The sequence below is a fragment of the Schistocerca gregaria genome, chromosome 7 (assembly GCF_023897955.1).
Source record: "Schistocerca gregaria isolate iqSchGreg1 chromosome 7, iqSchGreg1.2, whole genome shotgun sequence".
Classification (NCBI taxonomy): Eukaryota; Metazoa; Arthropoda; class Insecta; order Orthoptera; family Acrididae; genus Schistocerca; species Schistocerca gregaria.
In genome coordinates, this window is record NC_064926.1 from 207,910,160 (window position 1) to 207,934,055 (window position 23,896).

Here is a 23,896-nt window from a genome sequence, read left to right on the forward strand (position 1 = left end):
TAAGTAGTTCCATGGTTGTAAAGAGATATTTTATACATAACTATTTTTATGTTATTATTGTACTTCGTTTTTTTTTTTTTTACATTTTGACGGTTATGTGAACCTGTTTTATACTGATAGGTTGATGTGAGGTAGAGGGAGAAGAGGTAGGCGGAGCATCTTCGTATTTAAGCGCATGCCCGTCGCTTGCTGGCACCAGTTGACATCACAGCAGCTGAGAAGAATGCTCTACCTACCATCTTCGAAGGTTGCCATGGATATGACAAGTCTTATTGTATTCTATCCTTATAAGCATTTTGTCATATTTTATTGTCAATCTAGTAAGGTTTCTATTACTTTCTAAATAAAATTAGAGGTCTGATGATGGTCATGTGATATGCCCGAAACCGGTCACCCATGTTCTTGAAGCATATCTGGTGTGATCAAGACAGAACTTTTGAAAGAAAAAATTTTTAAAACTTTTTGATCACTGTTCCAAAAGTGTTTATAAAATTCTTAAATTTTTTGAAATCGTTACTTGGCGAGCTCAGAGAGAAATAGGTCAGCTCAGAACGGACGAGTCAACACGGTATACCGTCAATGTATGAGATGACGTGGCGCATGTGGGCAGCTTCTTGGTCATTCCGTGAGCATCTGCTGTAGTCTTGGCCGTTCCAAGATCGGAGAGCAGGGCCTGTCCTTCACGAAAACTGTCCTCCTAAAACGTGCAGTCGGCTTCACTCGCCTAAGCACACGACGAGCTGTCCACAAGAGCGATGAGGTATCGAGCCGCCCTGCAACGCCCAGCAACAGACAACGCCTACTCACTTCCCATGCTGCAGCCCGCATGCCTACTGACAGCTGCTGCTGATTCACCTGCGGTACCCGCTGAACAGCGCTACTCGGCACTACGGAACAACTACATTAATTTGCGTACTCATCCTGACAATAAAGTGTCATTCTAGATATCGCTGTGTTACTGACGTCTCTGGATGTAGCAACGGATCACTCCCACACCACGGCTCGGGTCCCTAACTAACCCATAGCAACCTTGGCCAACGTCGGCTCCTAAAATATTCATCAGAGAAATCATTATGACAATCTTAGTAGCAATTTCCTATTGGGGTACACTTTCAGAATAAAATTTATTGGCATAAAACGTATACGTGTATGTGCTTTTTAAAATGAAGAACTGTTTTCGGTTATTCGTTGACTGCATTCCATTCAATCGTGGGACTAATAAGAAACGACTCTTAAAAGGCTAAATCTCGGTAATTGCCAAATTTGGCACTGTGCATTCACACACATCGATGTACGCTACAAATCTCATTCTGCCTTATAACGGTAGTGTGTTGTATCACATCCAATGTAGAGGTCGTTAAGGGTATGTGTAGATATTGTGATCATAGGTTCCTTTGTGCGTATCCACTTCAGAGTCTTAGTTGTCTTGCCTCTGGGTCTAACAGTCTTCCAGCACACTCTTTACATAATTTACTACCTGATGTTTTCTGCACGGTCGTAGCTACAGCCCTGAACAGTCTAGGCCTGTCAGTACACACTAACCGTTTTGCGTATATGTATACATCCTTCAACACCTAACCTGGGCGAGCCGATGTGGCCGAGCGGTTATAGGCGCTTCAGACTGGAAACGCGCGACTGCTACGGTCGCAAGTTAGAATCCTGCCTCGAGCATGGATATGTGTGATATCCTTACGTTAGTTAGGTTTAAGTAGTTCTAAGTTCTATGGGACTGATGACCTCAGGTGTTAAGTCCCATAGTGCCCAGAGCCATTTGAACCTAACCAGGGGCCCAGGGGAAAAAGCATTAATGGGTTGCTCTTTCCACATGTACGAGGACTGGCCAGAAAGTAATGCACCGTATTTTCTTTTCTCAACCGAAAACAATAATACGAATGCGAAACGTTACGTATGTATTATTTGAAGTCTCCTGAGTAAACGCGCTACTTTCCGCCACTTGCGACTGATAGCGTAGCTTTACAAGCAACGTGCCGTCACCGAATTTCTAACTGCAGAGAAAGAAACTGTGGAGAATATTCACATACGCTTGTGCAAAGTGTATGGCTCATCTGATGTCGACGGAAGTACAGTTAGTCGCTGGGCACGGACGGTAGGTAATCAAAAGTTTGTTCGGCGGAGCTCCACGATTTTCAGCGGTCAGGAGACCGTCCACGGCTGTCATACCTGACAGCCCTGACCTAGCACCCTCGGACTTCCACTTGTTTGGGCCATTGAAGGATTCCATTCGTGGAAGACATTTTTAGGACGAGGAGGGGGTGATTCACACAGTGAAGCACTGACTCCGCCACCAGGACATGGATTGGTACCGACAGGGCATACACGCCCTTGTTGGGCGCTGGAGTAAGGCCACAGAGCGGGATGGAAATTACGTGAAAAAATAGGGTGTGTAGATAAAACACCAACCTTTCGTGTGTGTAATTCTCATTATTTTCAATAAGGATCTGTTGAAGAAAAAAAAAATGCGGTGGTTTGCTTTCTGGGCAACCCTTGTAGAAACTAACCAGTCTAAAAACGTACCACTCCTAATACTTGTAATTATTAGTTTGCAAATGATTTAAATACTAAAGTAACGTTGTTCAGTAGATTGTCCTCAGCAATAAAAACATTTGTATTTATACCGCTAAGACTCTGCATAATTGACTATATGACAAATCATTCTTAATAGGGGTACTTTCGATTTTGCAAGAGGAAGCACAAGTTTGAGCAAGTAGTGTAGTATGGTGTTAACTTACGACAGGAGACACGAAGTTTCAATTATCAAATCGAAAAAAACAAAGTTATGTAATTATTTTTATGTTGGATTGTTTGCAATCCTGATACACGTCGAAATCCCCGCACTGCAGCACCCTGCCAGTCTGCTAGTGGGGCCAAAACAAAATGGCGATGTCATTGGTAGCGTGGATTACCGTGTGGTAATTCGTTTTCTGCTTTGACGGGAAAGAATGCTAGACCACTTCATCGTGCGTTCGTGTACTGCAACAATCCACCGGCAAATGACAAGTGTGTGATGAACACAAGCCTGAACAACGAAGAAGAAAACGGTAGACTGTCTCTCTGGGAAGAATTGGGAATCGTAGGGGAGGTGGAGGCCATAGTGCTCGAAGATCGGTGTATCACAGTCCAACAGACAGTGGAAAAACTGAAAATCAGTATCAGTTTTCAACATCGGGTACGAAATTTTGAACTTGACAAATCCGCCGCTAGCTGTGTTCTGCAATCGATCATTGCACTTAAGAAAGCCCGAGGCTACAACTAAAATGTTGTAACTGTAAGAGACCAATATATACGACTGGCTGCTAAGCACCAATCATCGTGGGTGCGTTTTGGGAGTATCACTACGTTCCCCAGGCAAAGACGAGGTTTTTTTCCTTTACTGCGAGGTATGATGCTAATAGATTACGCTGGTAAGGTGGAAACGGTCACAGCAGCATACTACCGAGATCTAAGGAAGTGGTTACTGGATGCTGACAAAGTGAAGGGTCGCGGGGAGTTTTACAGTTGGGTATTTTCACTCCACAACGACGCCGCAGCTAATTCTCCACAGTACATGGTCACACATGCTGGTTCTTGCCGCTACTAAATTTTGTCTGTCTCCCCGTATTCTCCTGACACTGCACCGAATAACTACTGCCTTTTTCCTGGAATGCAGACTTCTACGATCAAGGTGCCTTTCAATTGTACAACACTGAAGGGTGAACATACAGGGAAAACAAAAATTCTCGCTCTTGGACGTGACAGCGCGATTTGTAGCACGCAATAATACGAAAGTACCTGTAACTTAACGTCCCCCCACTCACACTTTCGGTAGAAAAGGGCGTCAAAGAAAGGCAGTATGACAACACTGCAGTCACGTGTACGAGAGCAATCTTCATTCAGTATGCTATAGCTGTGCAGACCTGTTTGTGCAGTAGTAGAAAAAATGGCTCTGAGCCCTATCGGACTAAACTTCTGAGCTCATCAGTCCCCTAGAACTTAGAACTACTTAAACCTAACTAACCTAAGTATACCACACACGTCCATGCTCGAGGCAGGATTCGAACCTGCGACCGTAACGGTCGCTTGGTTCCAGACTGAAGCAATAGTAGCATTTTACTTTTGAAGAGGAGTAGGAGACTAGTGTTTATCGTCCCGTCGACAACGAGGTCATTAGAGACGGAGCACCAGCTCGGATTAGGGAAGGATGGCGAAGGAAATCGGCCATACCCTTCCAAAGACCACCCCGGCATTTGCCTGAAGCGATTTAGGGAAATCACGGGAAACCTAAATCTTCATCGGCGGACGCGGGTTAGAACCGACGTCCTTCTGATTGTGAGCCCAGTGTCCTAACCACTGCACCACCTCGCTCGATTTGCTTTTGCGTATTCCAGTTCAATTTCAGGTCTAGAAGTAGTCTCTCTCCCTCTGCCCCCCCCCCCCCCCCCCTCTCTCTCTGTTTCTCATTTTAGACTATGTGATACCGTGATTAACTTCTTCCTCGTTAACAGCAATTACAGATAATCTCATACAAATTATTTAATACTAACTAGAATTAGAGTACAATCGTTTCTATTATTTCACTTTTAAAGGAATATTTTGGCTCGAAACGATCACTCTCTTCCACACACTGTATCCCTTCATACTTTCCAGTCCATTAATTTATCAGAACCGTTTCTCTTTCCCTTCTCCCAAAGTAAAAATAAGAAAACCCGACAAGTATGAGTAGGACCCGCGCTCTCCAGGCTCCATACAAACTAAATTATGTGACAGTTCATCTAAACGTTTTGATGAATGAGTTAACAAGTCCGGGTTCCCGGGTTCGATTCCCGGCGGGGTCAGGGATTTTCCCTACCTGGTGATGGCTGGGTGCTGTGTGATGTCCTTAGGTTAGGTAGGTTTAAGTAGTTCTAAGTTCTAGGGGACTGATGACCATAGATGTTAAGTCCCATAGTGCGCAGAGCCATTTTTGAAATTAACAAGTATGAAAACATATGACATATAAGGCCGTACCTATTGACTGCATTGGCTTAGAAGTTTAACACTTCTACACCGCCAAGGAACCGTAGATCTTAGTATTTGACATAAATTTGAACTTGACCCATTACGAGTACCTGAGGAAAAGGGGGCTCAACAGACGGACAGGGAGGTAGACTTGGGCCGTAGGGTGATCCAAGAGTTTCGTTTTCATCGAGTGATGTCCAGAACCGTAAAAACCGACTCCATAACTCCCCTTCTTTGCCTATACCTGCTTCTTTTATTCTAGATATTTCCGCTGCAACCATGGAAACCGCATAGCCATATCATAAAAGGGCAATACTTCAAAGATTACATTCGAACCTTCTATCATGTAAACCATACCCCGTCCTTACCCCCTTGAAGAACAACGCTAGCAGTGGACAGACCGGGGGGGGGGGGATAATGTGTCGAACAGAAAAACGTTTAAAGGCAGAATATGTCCTTAAAAGAAGAAGAACAATAGAAGCGAATGAAATGACAATTTCAGAGACTTAACTAGTCTCATATATATATATGATTTTATGTATATAGACTGAAGCGGCTAGTAAAATTTTTTAGCAAGACCAGGAATCCAACCCGGGCTTCCTGATTACTACGCAGGTGGGTTAACCACTCAGCCACCTTTTTTTTATTTCATTTTGTTCGCTATTGTTCGTTGCATCTGCTCGGGCCGGACGTCGTAAGACATCCGTTTCGTTCGTTGTTGATCGGTTAGCTCAGTTTTTTATTACAGAGGGCAGCTAACCCTCTGACCGAACACGCTGAGCTACTGTGTCGGCTCCACCGTGGCCCAGACCTCTAGATAACTGCACTGATTAACTTGCCACACCTCCCTCCTCGATCCAAAGTAGATAGCGCCGGCGCCTCCGTCTTCGATCCAAATTCTCACTGCCGCTTCCATCTACTTTGGATCGAAGAGGGAGGCGTGGCAGGTTAATCCGTGAACCACCGGGATTTGTTGGCTTAGTGGTTAACGCATCTGCCTAGTAAGCAGGAGATCTGGATTCGATTCCTGGCCTTGGTAGAAATTTTCACTCGCTACTTGAGTCTATATACACAGAATAGAAACGATTGTACACTCATAACTGTATAGTAGTCAATAATTTCTGTAAGGCCTGTTGTAACGGGTGAATAACGTTTAAGTAGCTACATACCATCTCACGTGATCCAAATTTTGAAAGTAAAATAAATACTTCTCCTCCACTGGGCTTCTCGAACTTTTGGTACTTTGACGCAGTACTGTGCTGCTGCACTCACTGTACAGCTATGGAGTACCGAATGAAGATACCTGTCGTATACGAGGTGCAACAATAAAGAAATGAGACTGATTTTCTCGGCAAGATGTGGCAACCTTGCAGACTTGCGTAGGCACAATATCTTTAACCTAGGTCTATAAGCTGCTTCTAGTCCAAGCGGCACATCGATGCAACTGCTCAGTAGTGAGTTGTGCTGTAATAGGTTAACACGCGTTTGTGTCTGTCATCACGGAAATGGAACCGCATAACATAGCGCAACGGTATGCCAATTCTTTTTCCGCTAAATTGCGTGAAAAACGCGACGACAACTTACAGTAAGCTTCAGAATGCTTTTGGAGAGGAGGTTATGCCAAGAGCTCAAGTGTTTCGTTGGCATAAAATGTGTAGTGAAGGCAGAACGAATGTTGAAGATGAAGACCGCAGTGGACGACCATCAACCTCACGGACGGGTGTCAACTTGACCAAGGTGCGTGAACTCGTACGATCTGTTCGAAGATTATCCGTGAAAATGATTGCAGAAGAACTGAACGTCAATCGAGCAACGGTTCGTCTAATAATAACAGAAGATCTTGGTATGAGAAAGATTTGTGCAAAAATGGTCCCCAAAAACCTCACACCACAACAGCAAGAAACTCGGAAAACTGTGGCAGCCGATCTGTTAGAGCAAACGGAAATAAATCCAGAATTGTTGAGCTGTGTTATCACTGTTGATGAAAGTTGGTTTTTTCAATACGATCCAGAGACAAAACGCCAAAGTTCGCAATGGTGCTCAGACCAAAAAAAAGCTCGCATGTCAAAGTCAGAATTGATATGCATGCCTGTGTGCTCATTTGATTCCAAAGGAATTTTCATAAAGAGGGGGTGCCTCCTGCAGAAACAGTTAACCAATATTAGTACAAAGATATTTTAGAAAGACTTGGTAAAAGAGTTCTTCGTGTCCGTGTCAGTATTGCTGGTAATTGGATTCTGCATCACGATAATGCGCCATCCCATACTGCTCTGTCAGTGCAGCAATTTTTAACCTCAAAAGAAATTTCAGTACTACCACAGTCACCTTATTCACCAGATATCGCACCATGCGACTTTTTTCTATTTCCAACAGTCAAAACGGCGGTCAAGGGACACCACTTTCTAACAACACAATATGTCCAAAAAGCTGTGACGAGGTGTTGCAGGATATTACAGAAGATGAGTTCCAGAAATGTTACCATCAATGGCAGAAGCGCTGGAAAAAGTGAGTGCAATCAGAAGGGAACTACTTTGAAGGAGACAACACTAAACTTGACTAAAACGGTAAGCAACATTTTTTCACGTCAAAAAAAAATTGGTTCAAATGGCTCTGAGCACTTTGGGACTTAACATCTTAGGTCATCAGTCCCCTAGAACTTAGAACTACTTAAACCTAACTAAATCACACAACACCCAGCCATCACGAGGCAGAGAAAATCCCTGACCCCACCTGGAATCGAACCCGGGAACCCGGGCGTGGGAAGCGAGAACGCTACCGCACGACCAAGAGATGCGGGCTTTTCACGTCACTCTCGTTGCTTTATTGTAGCATCTCGTATAGAATTACAGCGTTTGCCAAATTGCTTTTCTTTTTTTTACCAAAAAATGCTCTGGACGAAATTTTGTCAGAGACACTTGTGTACCGTTAAAATGTAAAGAATATCGTCAGAGTGCGCCAATTTTGTTTCACCTTGTATAGAAAAGAACTAACATCGTGTCCAGGTTTCATGGACGAGGCAGTAACTTGAAACTGTTTGTGGCTACTCTCGGTACGCCGATGAGAGCGAGCAGAAGCAGTGTGTGCGCATGCGCCAACCTGCCGGCGGTGGAGGCGACGAGTCGGCGCAGCCTGGAGAAGGCGCAGTTGACGGCCTGCACGCGGCGTCGCTCCCTGGCGTTGCGCCGCTCCACTAGCTGCGGCGCCGGGGGCGGCAGCGAAGTGGCCAGGGGGGCGGCGGGGGCGAGGGTGGGGCCCGGGGGCGGAGGCCGGGGGCGGCCACGGCGGCCGCAGTCCGACACCATGCGCCGCGGCGCGGGGCGACACCTGCTGCGGGCGGAAGCCAGCCGGAGCGTCACGGCCCACTGTAGGCAAACAGCGCGTACCGTGTACAGTGGATCGTTTATAGCATACATCTGTGGAACAAGCAATATATGGGTTACAAATACAGAGTTTTTAAAAGAAGTGTCACATGTTCTGATAGGCGATAATATTGCTCAAAACTAGTGGAAAAGTTTCTAGTACAATATGTCCGAGAAACAACACCTGTTGAGAAATGCGCTAATCCGTTCTGTCATTCTCATCTGTATGTTACGCGGGGGAAATAGACACTGCAGGCAATGCTGCAAGTGATTAGCACTCACTCTGACACATCCTTCCGCTCTTCTTCACGTTCGACCGCTGTTTTAAACACACCTGGCTACATTAGGATTGCGTCACTTGCCTCGGTTGCACGCTGCTGTTACGTCTGGACGTTCTCAATGGTATGGGCGGATAGCAGTACCTTTAAAATGAGGCGATGCTCCATTGTGCATGAAGCACAGTCCACATCTTTCTGCATTGGTAACGTTCTCCAATAGCACTGTTAGCTCATTGCGCAAAAGTCGGTGGTACACAGCACTTGTTAATACGTTTGGTAAAGTGTATGATCCTTTGAGTATCAGTCACAATTCCTGCTTGTACGTTAGTACTAAAGTGATCCTGATGCCTCACCTCCAAGAGTCCTCGAGGATCTGCATCTTTCCAAGCATGGATGTTGTAGCAATTTACTATGCCATCTCCATGTAAAATGCATGGTTTGAACCAAGGACATTCAAAGGCACATATCTCAACAAATACTCGTTTCCAAATATACAGATTGTTGAGGGTGTGAGGACAAAAATTGTGATCATTGGTACTTTAGTATGTATCCGCTTTAGAGCGTTAGTTCTTTTTTCTCTGCGTCTAACAGTTTTCCCACAAACTCATCAAGTAATTTACTACCTGATGTTTTCTACACAGTCGTAACTTCACCACTAAGTCGACTACCCCTGTCAGTGTAGACTATCCGTATTCCATCCACATGTCAACGCCTCAACAACTGACTTGCTACTCAAAGGACAATAAGCTCTTGCCACGTCGGCCTGGATGTAATAAACAACCTAAAAACATACTTCTCCCAGTAGCTATAATTATTAGTTTACAAATGAGTCAGATACTGATTTAATGTTGTCCAGCACACTGTCCTCAGTGACCAAATATCTGCACTTACACTTCTAACAATTACAGGAACGTTTCATCTGGTTTTTACCAACCTACTGTAGGAAGACATCGCCTATCCAAAACTTTAGAGACTAATTTTATTCTCTATGTCAGTCCAGGAATTACGATGGCAATTTAACTGACAACTGTGAACAACAGCCGGCCGTGGTGGCCGAGCGGTTCTAGGCTCTACAGTCTGGAACCGCGAGACCGCTACGCTCGCAGGTTCGAATCCTGCCTCGGGCATGGATGTGTGTGATGTCCTTAGGTTAGTTAGGTTTAAGTAGTTCTAAGTTCTAGGGGACTGATGACCTTAGATGTTAAGTCCCATAGTGCTCAGGGCCATTTTTTTGTGAACAACAACTGTGCAATTGACCAGTTAATTGCGAAGAAGCAACTTTAAAAGTGGACTTGTGGCTGTAGTGTATCAACATTGTTGTATCACAAATCACAATGTAGCAACATCTTTAATCGAGTTATAGTATCTGGCAAATTAGTATTTCACTAGTAGTAATGTTGTGCAATATGTCCCAAGGCCTATTGTTGGGGAGCCTTGCAAGATGTGTAGACGTTATGACGGCAAATTACTACGTCAAATCTACTTGGAGAGAGAATATTCGCTTCCTTATATGGCAGCAAGAATTTTTCTCGCCGTTGATTGGCCGAAAGGTCTGAGGCGCTAACTTCAGTATCATTGCTCATTAGAGTCGAGTGCAGGCAGCCACAGAGAACGGTCGAGCACATAAGTTCACTGTAGAGAAGTTCGTTAAATGTGTTAATTATTTCATTCATAGTGTTAACTGCATGACGTAGGTGCATTATTAGAATAGGGCCGCGATGGTCAAAGTCAGCGATGGCGTGTGTGATGGCTGCAGCCACTTGTTGAGAAATATTGCATTATTAGTGTGGGTTGGCAACACCCACAGTGAACAGACGCAGGTGTGACGGCCGAACACAATTTATTGCGGTCGTGAATGTGAAGTTTCGTAAACTGAATGAGTTGCAGCGTCGATAATGTAGTTCACTGCTCAGAATGTTTATGGAAGATGATGTTAAGCAGTATTGGAATTGAGTGTTAACAAATTATGTGAGTGACATAATGTGTAATCATTTGATGTGGCAACCGTACTGTGGCAAAACTTACCGTGCAGAATAAAGATATGGCACTCCTAAAATAGTGTAGAAGTGCTCTTTACTTTTAAGTATCGCCTTAGTTTCATATAATCTTAACTTAGCAGCAATACGTCATATAAGACGTTAATACCGAGTTATCTTCTGCAGCAAATGGGACGTCATGATCTTTACAACACATCCTTACACAAGTAAAAACTACACTCATGCTCATAAATTAAGGATAATGCTGATACATGGTGAAACAACGCTCTGGTGGGCGGTTTGCTTAAATCACCTCAGGGTATGATCATGAGGTGCATTTGATCTGCGGTCGTCGCACGGTGGCTGGCAGCAGTCCACATTTGCAGAGGTGTGTTGGTGCGTGATAGAGTACTGTGCAGCGAGTAAGTTTTCAGACGTTTTCAGACGTTCTAATGGTGACTGTGTGTTGAAAATGGCTCAAAGAACACATATTTATGACGTCATGAGGGGTAGAATACTAGGGCGATTTGAGGCTGGTCAAACACAGCAGGTCGTAGCACGGGCCCTCCGTGTGCAACAAAGTGTGATCTCAAGATAATGGCAACGATTCCAGCAGACAGGAAAGCTTTCCAGGCGCTACAGTACGGGACGTCCACAGTGTACAACACACAAGAAGACCGATATCTCACCATCAGTGCCCGCAGACAGGCACGGAGTACTGCAGGTAGCCTTGCTCGGTACCTTATCGCAGCCACTGGAACAGTTGTCTCCAGACACACAGTCCACAGACGACTAACAGACATGGTTTATTCGCCCGGAGACCTGCAAGGCGCATTCCACTGACCCATGGCCACAGGAGAGTCCATAAAGCCTGGTTTCAAGAACACAGTACATGGACGTTGGAACAGTGGTCCCAGGTTATGTTCACGGACGAGTCCAAGTATAGTCCGAACAGTGATTGTCGCCGGGTTTTCATCTGGCGTGAACCAGGAGCCAGATACCGACCCCTTAATGTCCTTGAAAGGGACCTGTATGAAGGTCATGGTTTGATAGTGTGGGGTGGGATTATGATTGGTGCACGTACACCCCTGCATGTCTTTCACAGAGAATTCTAACAGGTCAGGTGTATCGGGACGTCATTTTGCACCAGTATGTCCGCCTTTTCAGGGGTGCAGTGGGTCCCACCTTCCTCCTGATGGATGTAGCGCACGGCTCCACCGAGCTGCCATCGTGGAGAAGTACCTTGAAAAAAAGGTTATCAGGCGAATGGAGTGGCCTGCCTGTTCTCCACGTCTGGGATGCTCTCGGTCGACGTATCGCTGCACGTCTTCAAACCCCTACGACACTTCTGGAGCTCAGACAGGCACTGGTACAAGAAGGGGAGGCTATACCCCAGCAGCTGCTCGACCACCTGATCCAGAGTACACCAACCCGTTGTGCGGCCAGTGTACTTGTGCATAGTGATCATATCCCATAATGATGTCGAGGTACATTCGCAGGAAACAGTGGTGTTTTGTAGCACATGTGTTTCGGCACGGTTTTCTGAATTTATCACCAATACAGTGGACTTACAGATCTGTGACGTTTGTGTTCCCTATGTGGCTATGCTATCGCGCCAGTTTTGTGTAGTGCCACGTTGTATGGCACCATATTCTGCAATTATCCTTAATTTATGAGCATGAGTGTAGAAAAATCGCGGGGCACGGCATTTTCAATTACAGCACTTACGTGTGTGGTCAGGCTGCTACAACCAGCTACCGGGACAAGTAATTCCTAACGGATCAATGGTGTTTCAAGACCTCCAGAATGTTTTAATGCAGAGAAGAGTGTGGGAAGTTTGTTCCGCACACCTTGACTGCCTAACAAGAACCACGCAGAGTCGACGAGTGCCACGAGTTCACTGAAACGCAAAATGTGGACAGCTCTTTTCTGGAAAAAAGACTTGATTTTATTAACACGAACCTGCCACAAAATGACAAAGTGCAGAAATTCACAAGAAAGGTCAACGTTTTCATGACATAAACGAAATTCAAAGTGCGATAAACTGAACAGCATCTGAAAGTTTCGCGCGGTTATCCGAAACTTCCGTGCGCTGTACTCATGAGGGGTGAAACTATGTAGAACACCTGAAACATTAAAACCGCCATCTCAACTTTTCACTGTTTTTATTAATTCATCTTCGAAACTTCTTGTGACAAATGTGCCCCCTGCGGCAAGTCAGGTCAGAAAGCAGAGGTCTTCCGGGCCTGCACCAAAATGCACGTGGATTCGGCTCAAGTGGACACTTTCTCGAATGAGGAATCGGATAGGGAGGCCTCAGAGGTGCTTCACGTCCAAGCCGTTCTTCCTGTCCGGGATCGAAAAATGTCCGTCCAGGTGTTCGTCAATGATTACCCAGTCGACTTGCAGGTAGATACCGTTTCCACCGCCTCAATCATCGTGGGGAGCAGTTACCGGCGGTTAGGTTCTCCTCCACATTAACCGTCCTCCCATTGCCCTCACAATTGCAGAAACGACATAATGGCGGTCAAAGGACAGTTCATGACACTGTTCCAACGTGCGACCATGACCTGTAAATTTTCTGAATGATTCTGTCACCATCTGAATCCAATAACTTTTATTTTATTGTTATACATCCATATTTCGGCCTTACACTATTTTTCAAGTACAGAAACTGAAATAAACAATAAAAGTATAAATCACAAAAACAAGACACAGGGCAACGATAAAAATTAGTGTATAAAACCATGATTCTTTACCTCATTTATGTGTCAAAAGACGTCAGACTGGCATGAAATAAAAGTACCTGTCAAAAAAGTATATCTGGTCATGTAGGCCAGATCTGTCATTAGGAAAATTGAGAACATCTCTAAAACGCCTGAATATATTGCAGAATTCCATTTTCTGGACTCTATAGCACACTTGTTATTTGAAACTGCTAACTAATAAACAGATATGCGCCACACTACGGTATCTGAACAATAGCTGACATGGTCATGGATGGAACGATCTTTCCAAGATCGCCTGAGACACATCACAGTCTACACAATGCAAACTGTGGTGTGTTAGAGAACAAGGTAGCTGAACTGTTAGTTTTGCATGATAATTACATTATCTTTGCGTACATTGGTACATAACGTGTTTACAATAAACTAAATGGAGGTTCACTATTAAAGTTCACATGTTAATATCGTGAAGTGTCTTTCGTAATCGATTTATAACAAACATGGCATACCTACCTTGTTATATAGATAATTATCAAAAGCATGGTGTACTATATAGGCGAGTAGCAATGTGTACCGTTAGTCTTCAGCAAGGTCCTGGAATCTATCCTCACCCGCCGTATCCACCAGCATCTCCGCCAGCACCGCCTCCTTCCCATCACCCAGTGTGGCTTTCGGCCATCCTTCTCTTCCGATTACCTTCTCCTTCACCTCACTCATCTCCTTTCTGAACAGCTTAATTCCCGTCGCTCTGCAATCTTCCTCTCCCTGGACCTCGAACGTGCTTATGACCGCGTATGGCATTCCGGTCTCCTCTTCAAGCTCCAAACCTTCGCCCTTCCCATTAATTACGTCTGTCTGATCGGTTCCTTTCTCTCCCTCCGTCCTTCCCACGTCACCATCCATAACACAGATTCCTACACCTTTTTTCCCTCCGCCGGTGTGCCCCAAGGCTCCGTCCTCTCCCCCCTTCTGTACCTTTTGTATACGGCGGACATGCCGCCTCCGTCACCCCCCCGTCCACCATCTCCAGTTTGCCGATGACACCGCCAACCTTGCCCTTGCCCCCACCCAGCAGCGCTCCCAACACCTTCTCCAATCCCATCTTGACCGGTTCACCACTTGGTGCAACAGGTGGTTACTCAAGGTCAATCCCTCCAAAACCCAGGCGATCATTGTAGGCAAAAGCACCCCTTCCTTCCGCCTCCTTGATTTCTATCTCACCGACTATGGCCGTCCTATAGCCCTCACCCCCACCAAGTACCTTGGCGTCACCCTCAACCGTCCACTCTCCTGGACCCCACATCTCCGGACAATCCAAGCCGAGGCACGGTCCCGTCTCCATCCCCTCAAGCTCCTTTCCGGTCGTATGTGGGGTCTAGACCCCTCCACCATACTCCACACCTATAAATCCCTCATCTGCCCTATCCTTTGTTACGCCCATCCGGCCTGGATCTCTGCCCCCGCTACCTTTTGCAAATCCCTCCAAATCCTTGAACGCCATGCTCTCTGCCTCGCCTATCTCATCCGTCTCCCCTCCCCCACGCGGATCCTGTACGATCTCATTCCATTCCCCCACCTCCTCCTTTTCCTTGAGAGGATACGGATCCTGTACACCTCACGCAAATTCGATCCTCCTCACCCGCTTGTCTCGCCCATCCTCTCCCGCCCCCGCCCGCTGCTGCGCCTGTATTCCCACATCCCACCGGGTCTCTATCTCTCTACCCTCCTTACCCTCTCCCAAGGTGGCTTCCGTCAGCTCCCCCTCCCTGATGATGTCCTCCTTCCCTCCATATACCCCTCCTACCAACTTTGATCCTCCTTCCCTCTTCCTTTCTCTGTTCCTTTGGGCATCCTCCCTCCCTCATCCCTTTCTCCCCACTCCTCCCCCAGGCATCCCCTCCCCTGTCCCTCTACTCCTCCTCCCATGTCTTCAGCCATTGGCGTCTTTGTTCTCCCCTCTCCACCCCCACCCCCCCGCCGCTCTTCCCCTCTTGGCAGGTCCCCAGACTCGCACACGCTATGTGGACTTTCGCGCACCGGAGATCATCGCCATCAGTGTCTAGTGTGTGCCGTCGTGTTTAGTGTTCAGTGTTCACCGTCGCACTCCATCGTTCACCTGTGCCATCGCCGTCTTCCGTGTTTGTCAGTCGTGTCACCAGTTTTAAGCGTGGACTATCGTCAAGTGTGAAGGGCTCCGTGTTTGCCTTTCTGTGTCAACTGTTTTCTTGCCCACCGTTCTGTAACCTATGTGTAATCTTTCTGTTTCTCCTCATCTTGTATCTTCTGGCTGAAGAGCAGCATAGAACGCTGCTGACAGCCTGCCTGTTGTAAAGGTTTTAAAATTACAATAAAGAAAAAAAAAGTGTACCGTTACAAATTGCAACAGTAGTACGAAAGTAGTCCAAAAAGTTCGACACACCAGTACAATCATCCAAGACACCACAATGCCATGGTGACGAAATGGTGGGGAGAGGGAAGGAATATGGATGCAGCTGTGGAGCCAACAGAATACGGGACATTAATCATACTGAATAGGGGTGGTTGTAGTGTGGGTGGTAAATGAGGAAAGGGGGGGGGGGCAAATTGAGGGGGAGGGGCAGTCCGAATAGGTAGGCTCTTAAGGGAGGCAGGGGACCAAAATTCATGAGATTATTGGATTCAGATCTTTACTCTCTGACAGATTTTCATAAATAAAACATCTGTAGAGTTAATGTTACAAAATTTTGTCAAGTACTAATTAATACGATACCCCAATCTATTACGTGCATCACAAAACTACAATGAACTAAAGTCCCTCATTCTGCTGTCTACATATGCAAATAAATGCCTTGTTGATTGATGTCCATTGGAGATCGCACACTGTAATACCTTTCAGCAGCCTTGAACTTTCTCATAAAGAGCATGAACGTCACATCGGCGAGCTCTGCACGACTGTGCCGTACCTGAGTAACCTCGTTGACTGCTGCGATCTGTTATCTAATCAACAGAAAATCTTGCGGTCAAAATTCAAAACAAAAGAAATGAAGAGGAACTGTCAACATGTAAAAAAATAAATGTAATTTAATATCCAGTGATGTGGGATATTACAATGAATCTAACTCATACCATATAGTAAAAGAGGAAGATGTGGATAAGGCTAGGCGGAACAGAAATTCGGTTCAAGCGGCTACCCCACCCGCTTGGCGGAGAAAGAGCAAGTGACAGTAATTATGTGGTAAACATTTGTACCTTTTCTTACATTACCTCGTTACGTCAGACTGTTGGTTTTTAAATGGATTGTCATGTTCTCGCAGTCACTCTTGGAAAGCCGACTACACTGTTAACATGTTTAACTACAATTTGAGTGTAACATTTCAGAAATAAAGTTAAGAGTTCCCTTAGTGTTAAGGAGATGACTGCCGACACAGCTCACTCTTCGCTTCATTATCCGATATTTATATGAGAATACGTGCCGACAGGCTTCTTTTTTAAATGTACTGCACTTCCCACAGTTTTTGCGAAATGTTTCACTGAAAAGCTAAACTGGCGTCATACGACTATACTACTTATTCTAAGAACTCTGTTTTATCCATCAAAATTTCCGTTTCCGTTTGAGACGGTTGCTGCAGCGTATACGCAGTCCCGGGCACTCGGATGTGGGAATATAATCACCGACATGTAGACAAGGAATTACTGTGGCCTTTGAATGAAAACTTTTTGATCGCCCCTTACATGAGATAACATAATAAAGTTGCTTCAGTTATTGTTCTTTCCGTATCATCACTTTTTGTACATATGGATGTGATATGTGGAATATTTGCAAAACACCAATAGTGTGTATTTCATTTAAGCCACTCAACATAGGATTAAATGACTGGCAGTTACACATAGGTATATGCCATTAAGAGAATTCTTACATTCAATGTAGAAAATTACCGCATCCCTCTTCAATATGACATACGCTTCTGGAAAATCGAACTTTAACTTCACAAATTTGGGCAAATGTTATAGCAGGGCTGAGCGAAAGCAAGATGCAGCAAAAATTTGCAATGGAATTTTCTCCGAATTTACATAGCCCAACGAAGAGTGGGCTATTGACAATTGGAATATCAAACTGATGAGCGTGAAGTCTAGTTTTGCAAAAAAAATAATTCTTTAGAAGTAATGAAGGTAATTAATAAATGTTTAATTAATGATCTGAGAGAAAAATGAAGTATTCCACGAACATCTGCGGATGGGTATGAAACGTTTAAAAATGTTCATCCCTTTAAGGACCTGCTACAACTACCACGGAAATGCTCCTTGACGATGATAACAGTAAACGTAATTTTGTGAATCAATCCGGCGCTCACGAAGTCATGGATTCAGTCGTCAGCCCTCGAGGGGTTGGGGAGGTCAGTGGTAGGCCTTCTGCGGCGGGATTTGCGTTTTACACTGGTTACAATTTCGGAAGCCGGTAGTTAGTGATCCTACGCGAGCAACGACGTTGTCTTTTCTGGTACGGAAAGCCTGCAAAGCATTCGAAAGTGCTTTCCAGTGCGCGGATCTGGAATTCCATTTAGGCACACCCCCGTGTTTCCCTCCGAGTGTTTTCAGTGAGAGTGGACTGGACTGCTAGTTCGTATAACTAAAAGGGCACCCAACCTGTGCGTGGGACAAATAGTTGAAAAACACCGTTAACGAATCAGCGCACTGGTTCAAATGGCTCTAAGCACTATGGGACTTAACATCTGATGTCATCAGTCCCCTAGACTTAGAACTACTTTAACCTAACTAACCTAAAGACGTCACACATATCAATGCCCGAGGGAGGATTCGAACCTGCAAGCGTAGCAGCAGCACGGTTCCGGACTGAAGCGCCTAGAACAGCTCGGTCACAGCGGCCGGCTCAGGGCCCTGGTGTGAAGATAATTAATCCACTAGACCGGCAGCCTGCATGACTTTAATTTTTCAACATCAATTAAGTTCACCAACAGCAGTGTACTTTGACATATTTTATTTTATTCTGAGAGCAACCAGTTTCGGCAATTCATTTTGCCATCTTCAGACCCCGTACGCTTTTACCGAAATAAACTAACTTATTTTATATCGCCATAAAACACTGGATATCGTGAATTCCAATCGTTATACAAATACTTTGTACTGTGGCTGTCACGTCTTCGAATGAGGTATTTGTACGACGGTTGGAATTCAGTGTTTTATGGCGCTATACGATAAGTACGTTTATTTGGATAAGAGTGTATGGGCCTGAAGATGGCAAAATGAATTGCCGAAACTTGTTGCTTTTAGAATAAAATAAAATATCTCAAAGTATACGGCTGTTGGTGAACTTTGTTGACATTGAAAAGTACTAACAAGCCGATGTCCCCTGCCCATGTTTGACCAACAGAGATTGAATGACATCAGATTTTTTCCTTGCACTATTCTGGAAATACGATACAGTCGTTTCATTAAATGTGTCTTGGAAACATCACTAAACATCACTAACCAATTATTAAAACATTTCTAATAACACCTACACAATTCACAGACAAATATCGTGCACTATCGTCTTTCTCATCGTATGGTAAATGCCAATAGGCCGTCACGAATAGCTCCCGAACTTGGGCAAAATCTCACTAGTTCCGGAATGGCTGGAGACAAGCATTTTTCTGGTTCCGAAGTAGTTTTTGTATGTCTTATTCTACTATATTATCGTGATTTAATGACGTGGACAACAGGCGCTAATTGCGACAACACACAAACCTGAACTTCGTGGTGCTGTTGATTCTGTAGTACTTAACCTCAAGAAGTACCAGCTTCATCTTCTGTCTGAGACGTTCTCTTACATCAGTATTGGAGGGGCATGTGGCTAACATTCTCCGAGCTGGTAATGACAGCTGTACAGATCGAGGCCGCTGCGTCTTCATGCGGCTGTTCAGCTGTCGCAGAAAGGCTCAAAGAATTCTGTTATATTTCTCTCATCAGCTCCGGCGGTACTTCGTATTGAGGTCGCGTACTCCGTCTGGCAGTCGGAAAAACTGATCGGACACTGAAAAAGTAAACATACTGCCGGAGATTTAATTGGCGATAGAAACATTTTGACAATGCTGACTGGATTTTTAAGGTGGCAAGGATAAAACAAAGGGAGCGTAAGGTCATTTATAACTTGTGTAGAAACCAGACTGCAGTTGTAAGAGTCGAAGGACATGAAAGGGAAGTAGTAATTATGAAGCTAAAGAGACAGGGCTGTAGCCTATCCCCGATCTTGCTCACTACGCACAGTGAGCTAGCAGTCAAGGAAACCTAGGACGAGTTAGGAAAAGGAATTAAAGTACAGACGGAAAAAAATGGAGGTTTACCGATGACATTGCAATTCCGTCAGAGATAGCAAAGTACTTCGAAGAGCAGTTTAATGTAATGTACAGTGAGTTGAAAAGAGGATACAGGATTAACATCAACAAAAGCAAATAAATAGTAGTTGAATGTAGTCGAATTAAATCACGCGATGCTGAGGGAATTAGTTGGGAAACCAGACACTAAAAGTAGTAGATGCGTTTTGCTATCTGGGCAGCAAAATAACTGATGATTGGCGAATTACTGATAATGCAAATGCATAAATGCAGACCGGCCGGGAAGCAAAGATCAATTTGTTAAAATGTACACTACTGGCCATTAAAATTTGCTACACCACGAAGATGACGTGCTACAGACGCGATATTAAACCTACAGGAAGAAGATGCTCTTATATGCAAATTATTAGCTTTTCAGAGCATTCGCACAAGAATGGCACCTGCAACGTGCTGACATGAGGAGAGTTTCCAACCGATTTCTCATACACAAACAGCAGTTGACCGGCGTTGCCTGCTGAAACGTTGTTGTGATGCCTCGTGTAAGGAGGAGAAATGGGTACCATCACGTTTCCGACGTTGATAAAGGTCGGATTGTAGCCTACCGCGATTGCGGTTTATCGTGTCGTGACATTGCTGCTCGCGTTGGTCGAGATCCAATGACTGTTAGCAGAATATGGAATCGGTGGGTTCAGAAGGGTAATACGGAACGACGTGCTGGATCCCAACGGCCTCGTATCACTAGCAGTCGAGATAACAGACATCTTATCCGCATGGCTGTAACGGATCGTGAAGCCACGTCTCGATCCCTGAGTCAACAGATGGGGATGTTTGCAAGACAACAACCATCTGTACGAACAGTTCGACGACGTTTGCAGCAGCATGGACTATCAGCTCGCACACCGTGGCTGCGGTTACCCTTGACGCTGCATCACAGACCGGAGCGCCTGCGATGGTGTACTCAACGACGAACCTGGGTGCACGAATGGCAAAACGTCATTTTTTCGGCTGAATCCAGATTCTGTTTACAGCATCATGATGGTCGCATCCGTGTTTGGCGACATCGCGGTGAACGCACATTGGAAGCGTGTATTCGTCATCGCCATATCGGCGTATTACCTGGCGTTATGGTATGGGGTGCCATTGGTTACACGTCTCGGTCACCTCTTGTTCGCATTGACGGCACTTTGAACAGTGGACGTTACATCTGAGATGTGTTACGACCCGTGGCTCTACCCTTCATTCGATCCCTGCGAAATCCTACATTTCAGCAAGATAATGCACGACCGCATGTTGCATGTCCTGTACGGACCTTTCTGGATACAGAAAATGTTCGATTGCTGCCCTGGCCAGCACATTCTCCAGATCTCTCACCAATTGAAAACTTCTGGTCAGTGGTGGCAACTGGCTCGTCACAATACGCCAGTCACTACTCTTGATGAACTGTGGTATCGTGTTGAAGCTGCATGGACAGCTGTATCTGTACACTGCGCCTGCGCCTGCGCCTGCGCCTGCGCCTGCGCCTGCGCCTGCTACACGGACGTCTGAGTCACAGCTCTTGTACAAGATAAGGAATTTAAGTAGTAATAAACTGTTTTTTTAACACTTTAAACTAATTTATTACGTTAATTATAGTGCTCTGCAAGCATACCATTAAAGGTTTTTGTCTTACTCGCGTATTTTCACAGTAATCACGTAAAGTTCATTTTGTTTACATATCGCGGCCAGGCCGAACTTTTAAGTTTTCAGATTAAACTTCATACCGCAATCTTAAGAGCATTTACTGATAGTTTAGTGTGCTAAATACGTTTGCTGCCCATTTATATCTGTAGAGTATCGTCATCTCTTAAGTAATTTCCAGTAAAAAACTTCTGAACCACTGTTTACATAGTCGCGAGTAGGCCTAATTTTTCGTACACGTATTTTCATTGTTTTCCGGTAACTTAATTGTCTTTCTGTCACTAAAATAGATTTGTACCATGAGTGTAAAGTGCCTGACGTGCCGTAGGATCGTTAGCTCCGGGGTCTGGTGTGATGGATGTAGTAACTTTTTTCATTGGGGCGACTGTAGTGGCGTGGGAATTGGGAAAATGAGCGAGACTCATCAGTGGTTCTGTAGGCTATGCAGTAGAGATAGGAAGATTGTGGAACAGGAGGGGAAAATTGCTGCCCTTCAGGCTGAGTTAGATGAGGCTAGGCGAGAACTGGGCAGGTTAAGGGGGGAGAAGGGTAAACAGGGGTGGGAAGTGGCAACAGGCATGAGGAACAGGCCAAGAAATTCTTCTGACCGCTTTGTTATTAATGTACAAAATAGGTTTGACCTGTTGCCTCAGTCAGAAACTGATGAGCCTCTCACAGAAGTAGATGTACACAGGGCTCAACAAGCTTTCAGCAGCAAATTGATTAAGAATGTAGGGAAGTCTGCAAAGAGAAAGAAAGTCTTGTTGCTAGGTAGTTCGCATGCTAGGGGTGTGGGCCAACTTCTGCAGGATGAATTAGGGTTGGATTACCAGGTCACAAGTTTTTTCAAACCTAGTGCTGAACTTGGGCAGGTTACAGAGGATTTAGGTTCACTATGTAAAGGTTTTACTAAGGAAGACACCGTGGTTATTGTGGGTGGGCCGGGCAACAGTATTGACAGAGATCCGGGGTACAGCATAGAGTGTGACCTGGCAAATATTGCATCGGCATCGAATCATACCAGTGTTGGGTTTGTGTCGGTTCTGGAGCGCCACGACCGACCTCATTTGACCTCTTCTGTCAGGAGAGTTAATTTGGAGTTGGAACGGCTACTTGGATCTGATGCGGGGTCACACATTGGTGTGGTTCGTGTTGATTCACTCTGTAGGTGGGACTATACTAGACATGGCCTACACCTCAACAGGAAAGGGAAGGGTAAACTGGCTGGGCTGATAGCAGGAAATTTAAAGGGGGGAGGAACTACATCTCATGGTGGAAACTCTTTTTTAGTGTAAGATCAGTGTCCAGTGGGAAACTCAGCCATGCAAGTACTAAAGATGTCAAAAAAGTTCAAGATAGTTGCAAAAGTAAAATGAAAAATGTTAGTATATTTCATCAAAATATTGGGGGATTGAACAATAAAATTGATGAGCTTCTGCTTTGTTTAGAAGATATAGAAACTGAGAATGCAATAGATGTACTATGCCTGTCTGAGCATCACATTGTCACTGATATGCAAAAGGTTAGCATCAATGGGTACAAATTAGCTGCACATGTAAGTAGAGATAATATGATGAGAGGAGGAGTTGCCATATATGTCAAAAGCTTCCACAGTGCAAAAAATTTAGAAACTAAAAAATTTTGTGTAGAGCAACATATGGAAGCATGTGCCACTGAACTTAAACTAAAGGATGGCACTTTCATAATTGTAACAGTGTATAGGTCCCCCTCAGGGAATTTCCAGCTATTTCTGGAAAACTTGGATGCTTTGTTGTGCTATCTGTCAGACAGGGGGAAGCAAATTATCATTTGTGGGGATTTCAATGTTGATTCCCTGAAAGAGTGTAATAGGAAGAATGACCTTTTAGTATTACTCAGTTCTTTCAATTTGAGCTCCGTCATTGATTTTCCTACTCGGATAACAAAGAACAGCAGTACATTGATAGATAACTTTTTTATAGACCAAGATAAGTTTAAGGACATAAATGCTTATCCTGTTGAGAATGGTCTTTCAGATCATAGTGCACAGCTTGTTACAGTACATGACATAGCTCCATGCAGTATAATAAATCAGACTTTCAAAGCAGTGCGTTCAATTAACAATATAAATATTGCAAACTTTAGGGAAAGCCTACAGCAGCTAGACTGGGATGAAGTGTATAAGGAACCCGATGCAAACTTGAAATATAACTTATTTCACAATACATTTTTAAGGGTATTTGAAAATTGTTTTCCCAAGAAAATAGTTAAACATAATTCCAAGAAAACATATAAAAAACCTTGGCTAACTAAAGGAATAAGAATATCTTGCAACCGCAAAAGAGAACTGTATCTAACAGCAAGATGGAGTACTGACCCCGAAATTGTTCAATATTATAAAAACTATTGTGCGGTACTAAGAAAAGTTATTAAAAAGTCCAGAAGCATGTGTATCATGTCTGAGATCAGTAACTCTGATAATAAAATTAAAGCAATTTGGAATATTATTGAAAGGGAAACAGGGCAACCAAGAGCACAGGAAGACTTTAGTGCAATAAAATTGAATGACAAGTGCACTAACAAACAATCAGAAAT

The 23,896-nt window shown here is 44.6% G+C and overlaps 1 protein-coding gene across 1 annotated transcript in view; it reads right to left on the reverse strand.

The window, feature by feature from the left end:
- LOC126281336 (helix-loop-helix protein 3-like) overlaps window positions 1-23,896 on the reverse strand; it is an 85,742-nt gene that overhangs the window by 43,617 nt on the left and 18,229 nt on the right. The window contains exon 2 of the mRNA XM_049980216.1: window positions 8,092-8,357. Within this exon, the coding sequence (XP_049836173.1) occupies window positions 8,092-8,297 (206 nt within the window). The 5' untranslated portion in view covers window positions 8,298-8,357. The remainder of the gene's footprint in view (window positions 1-8,091; window positions 8,358-23,896) is intronic.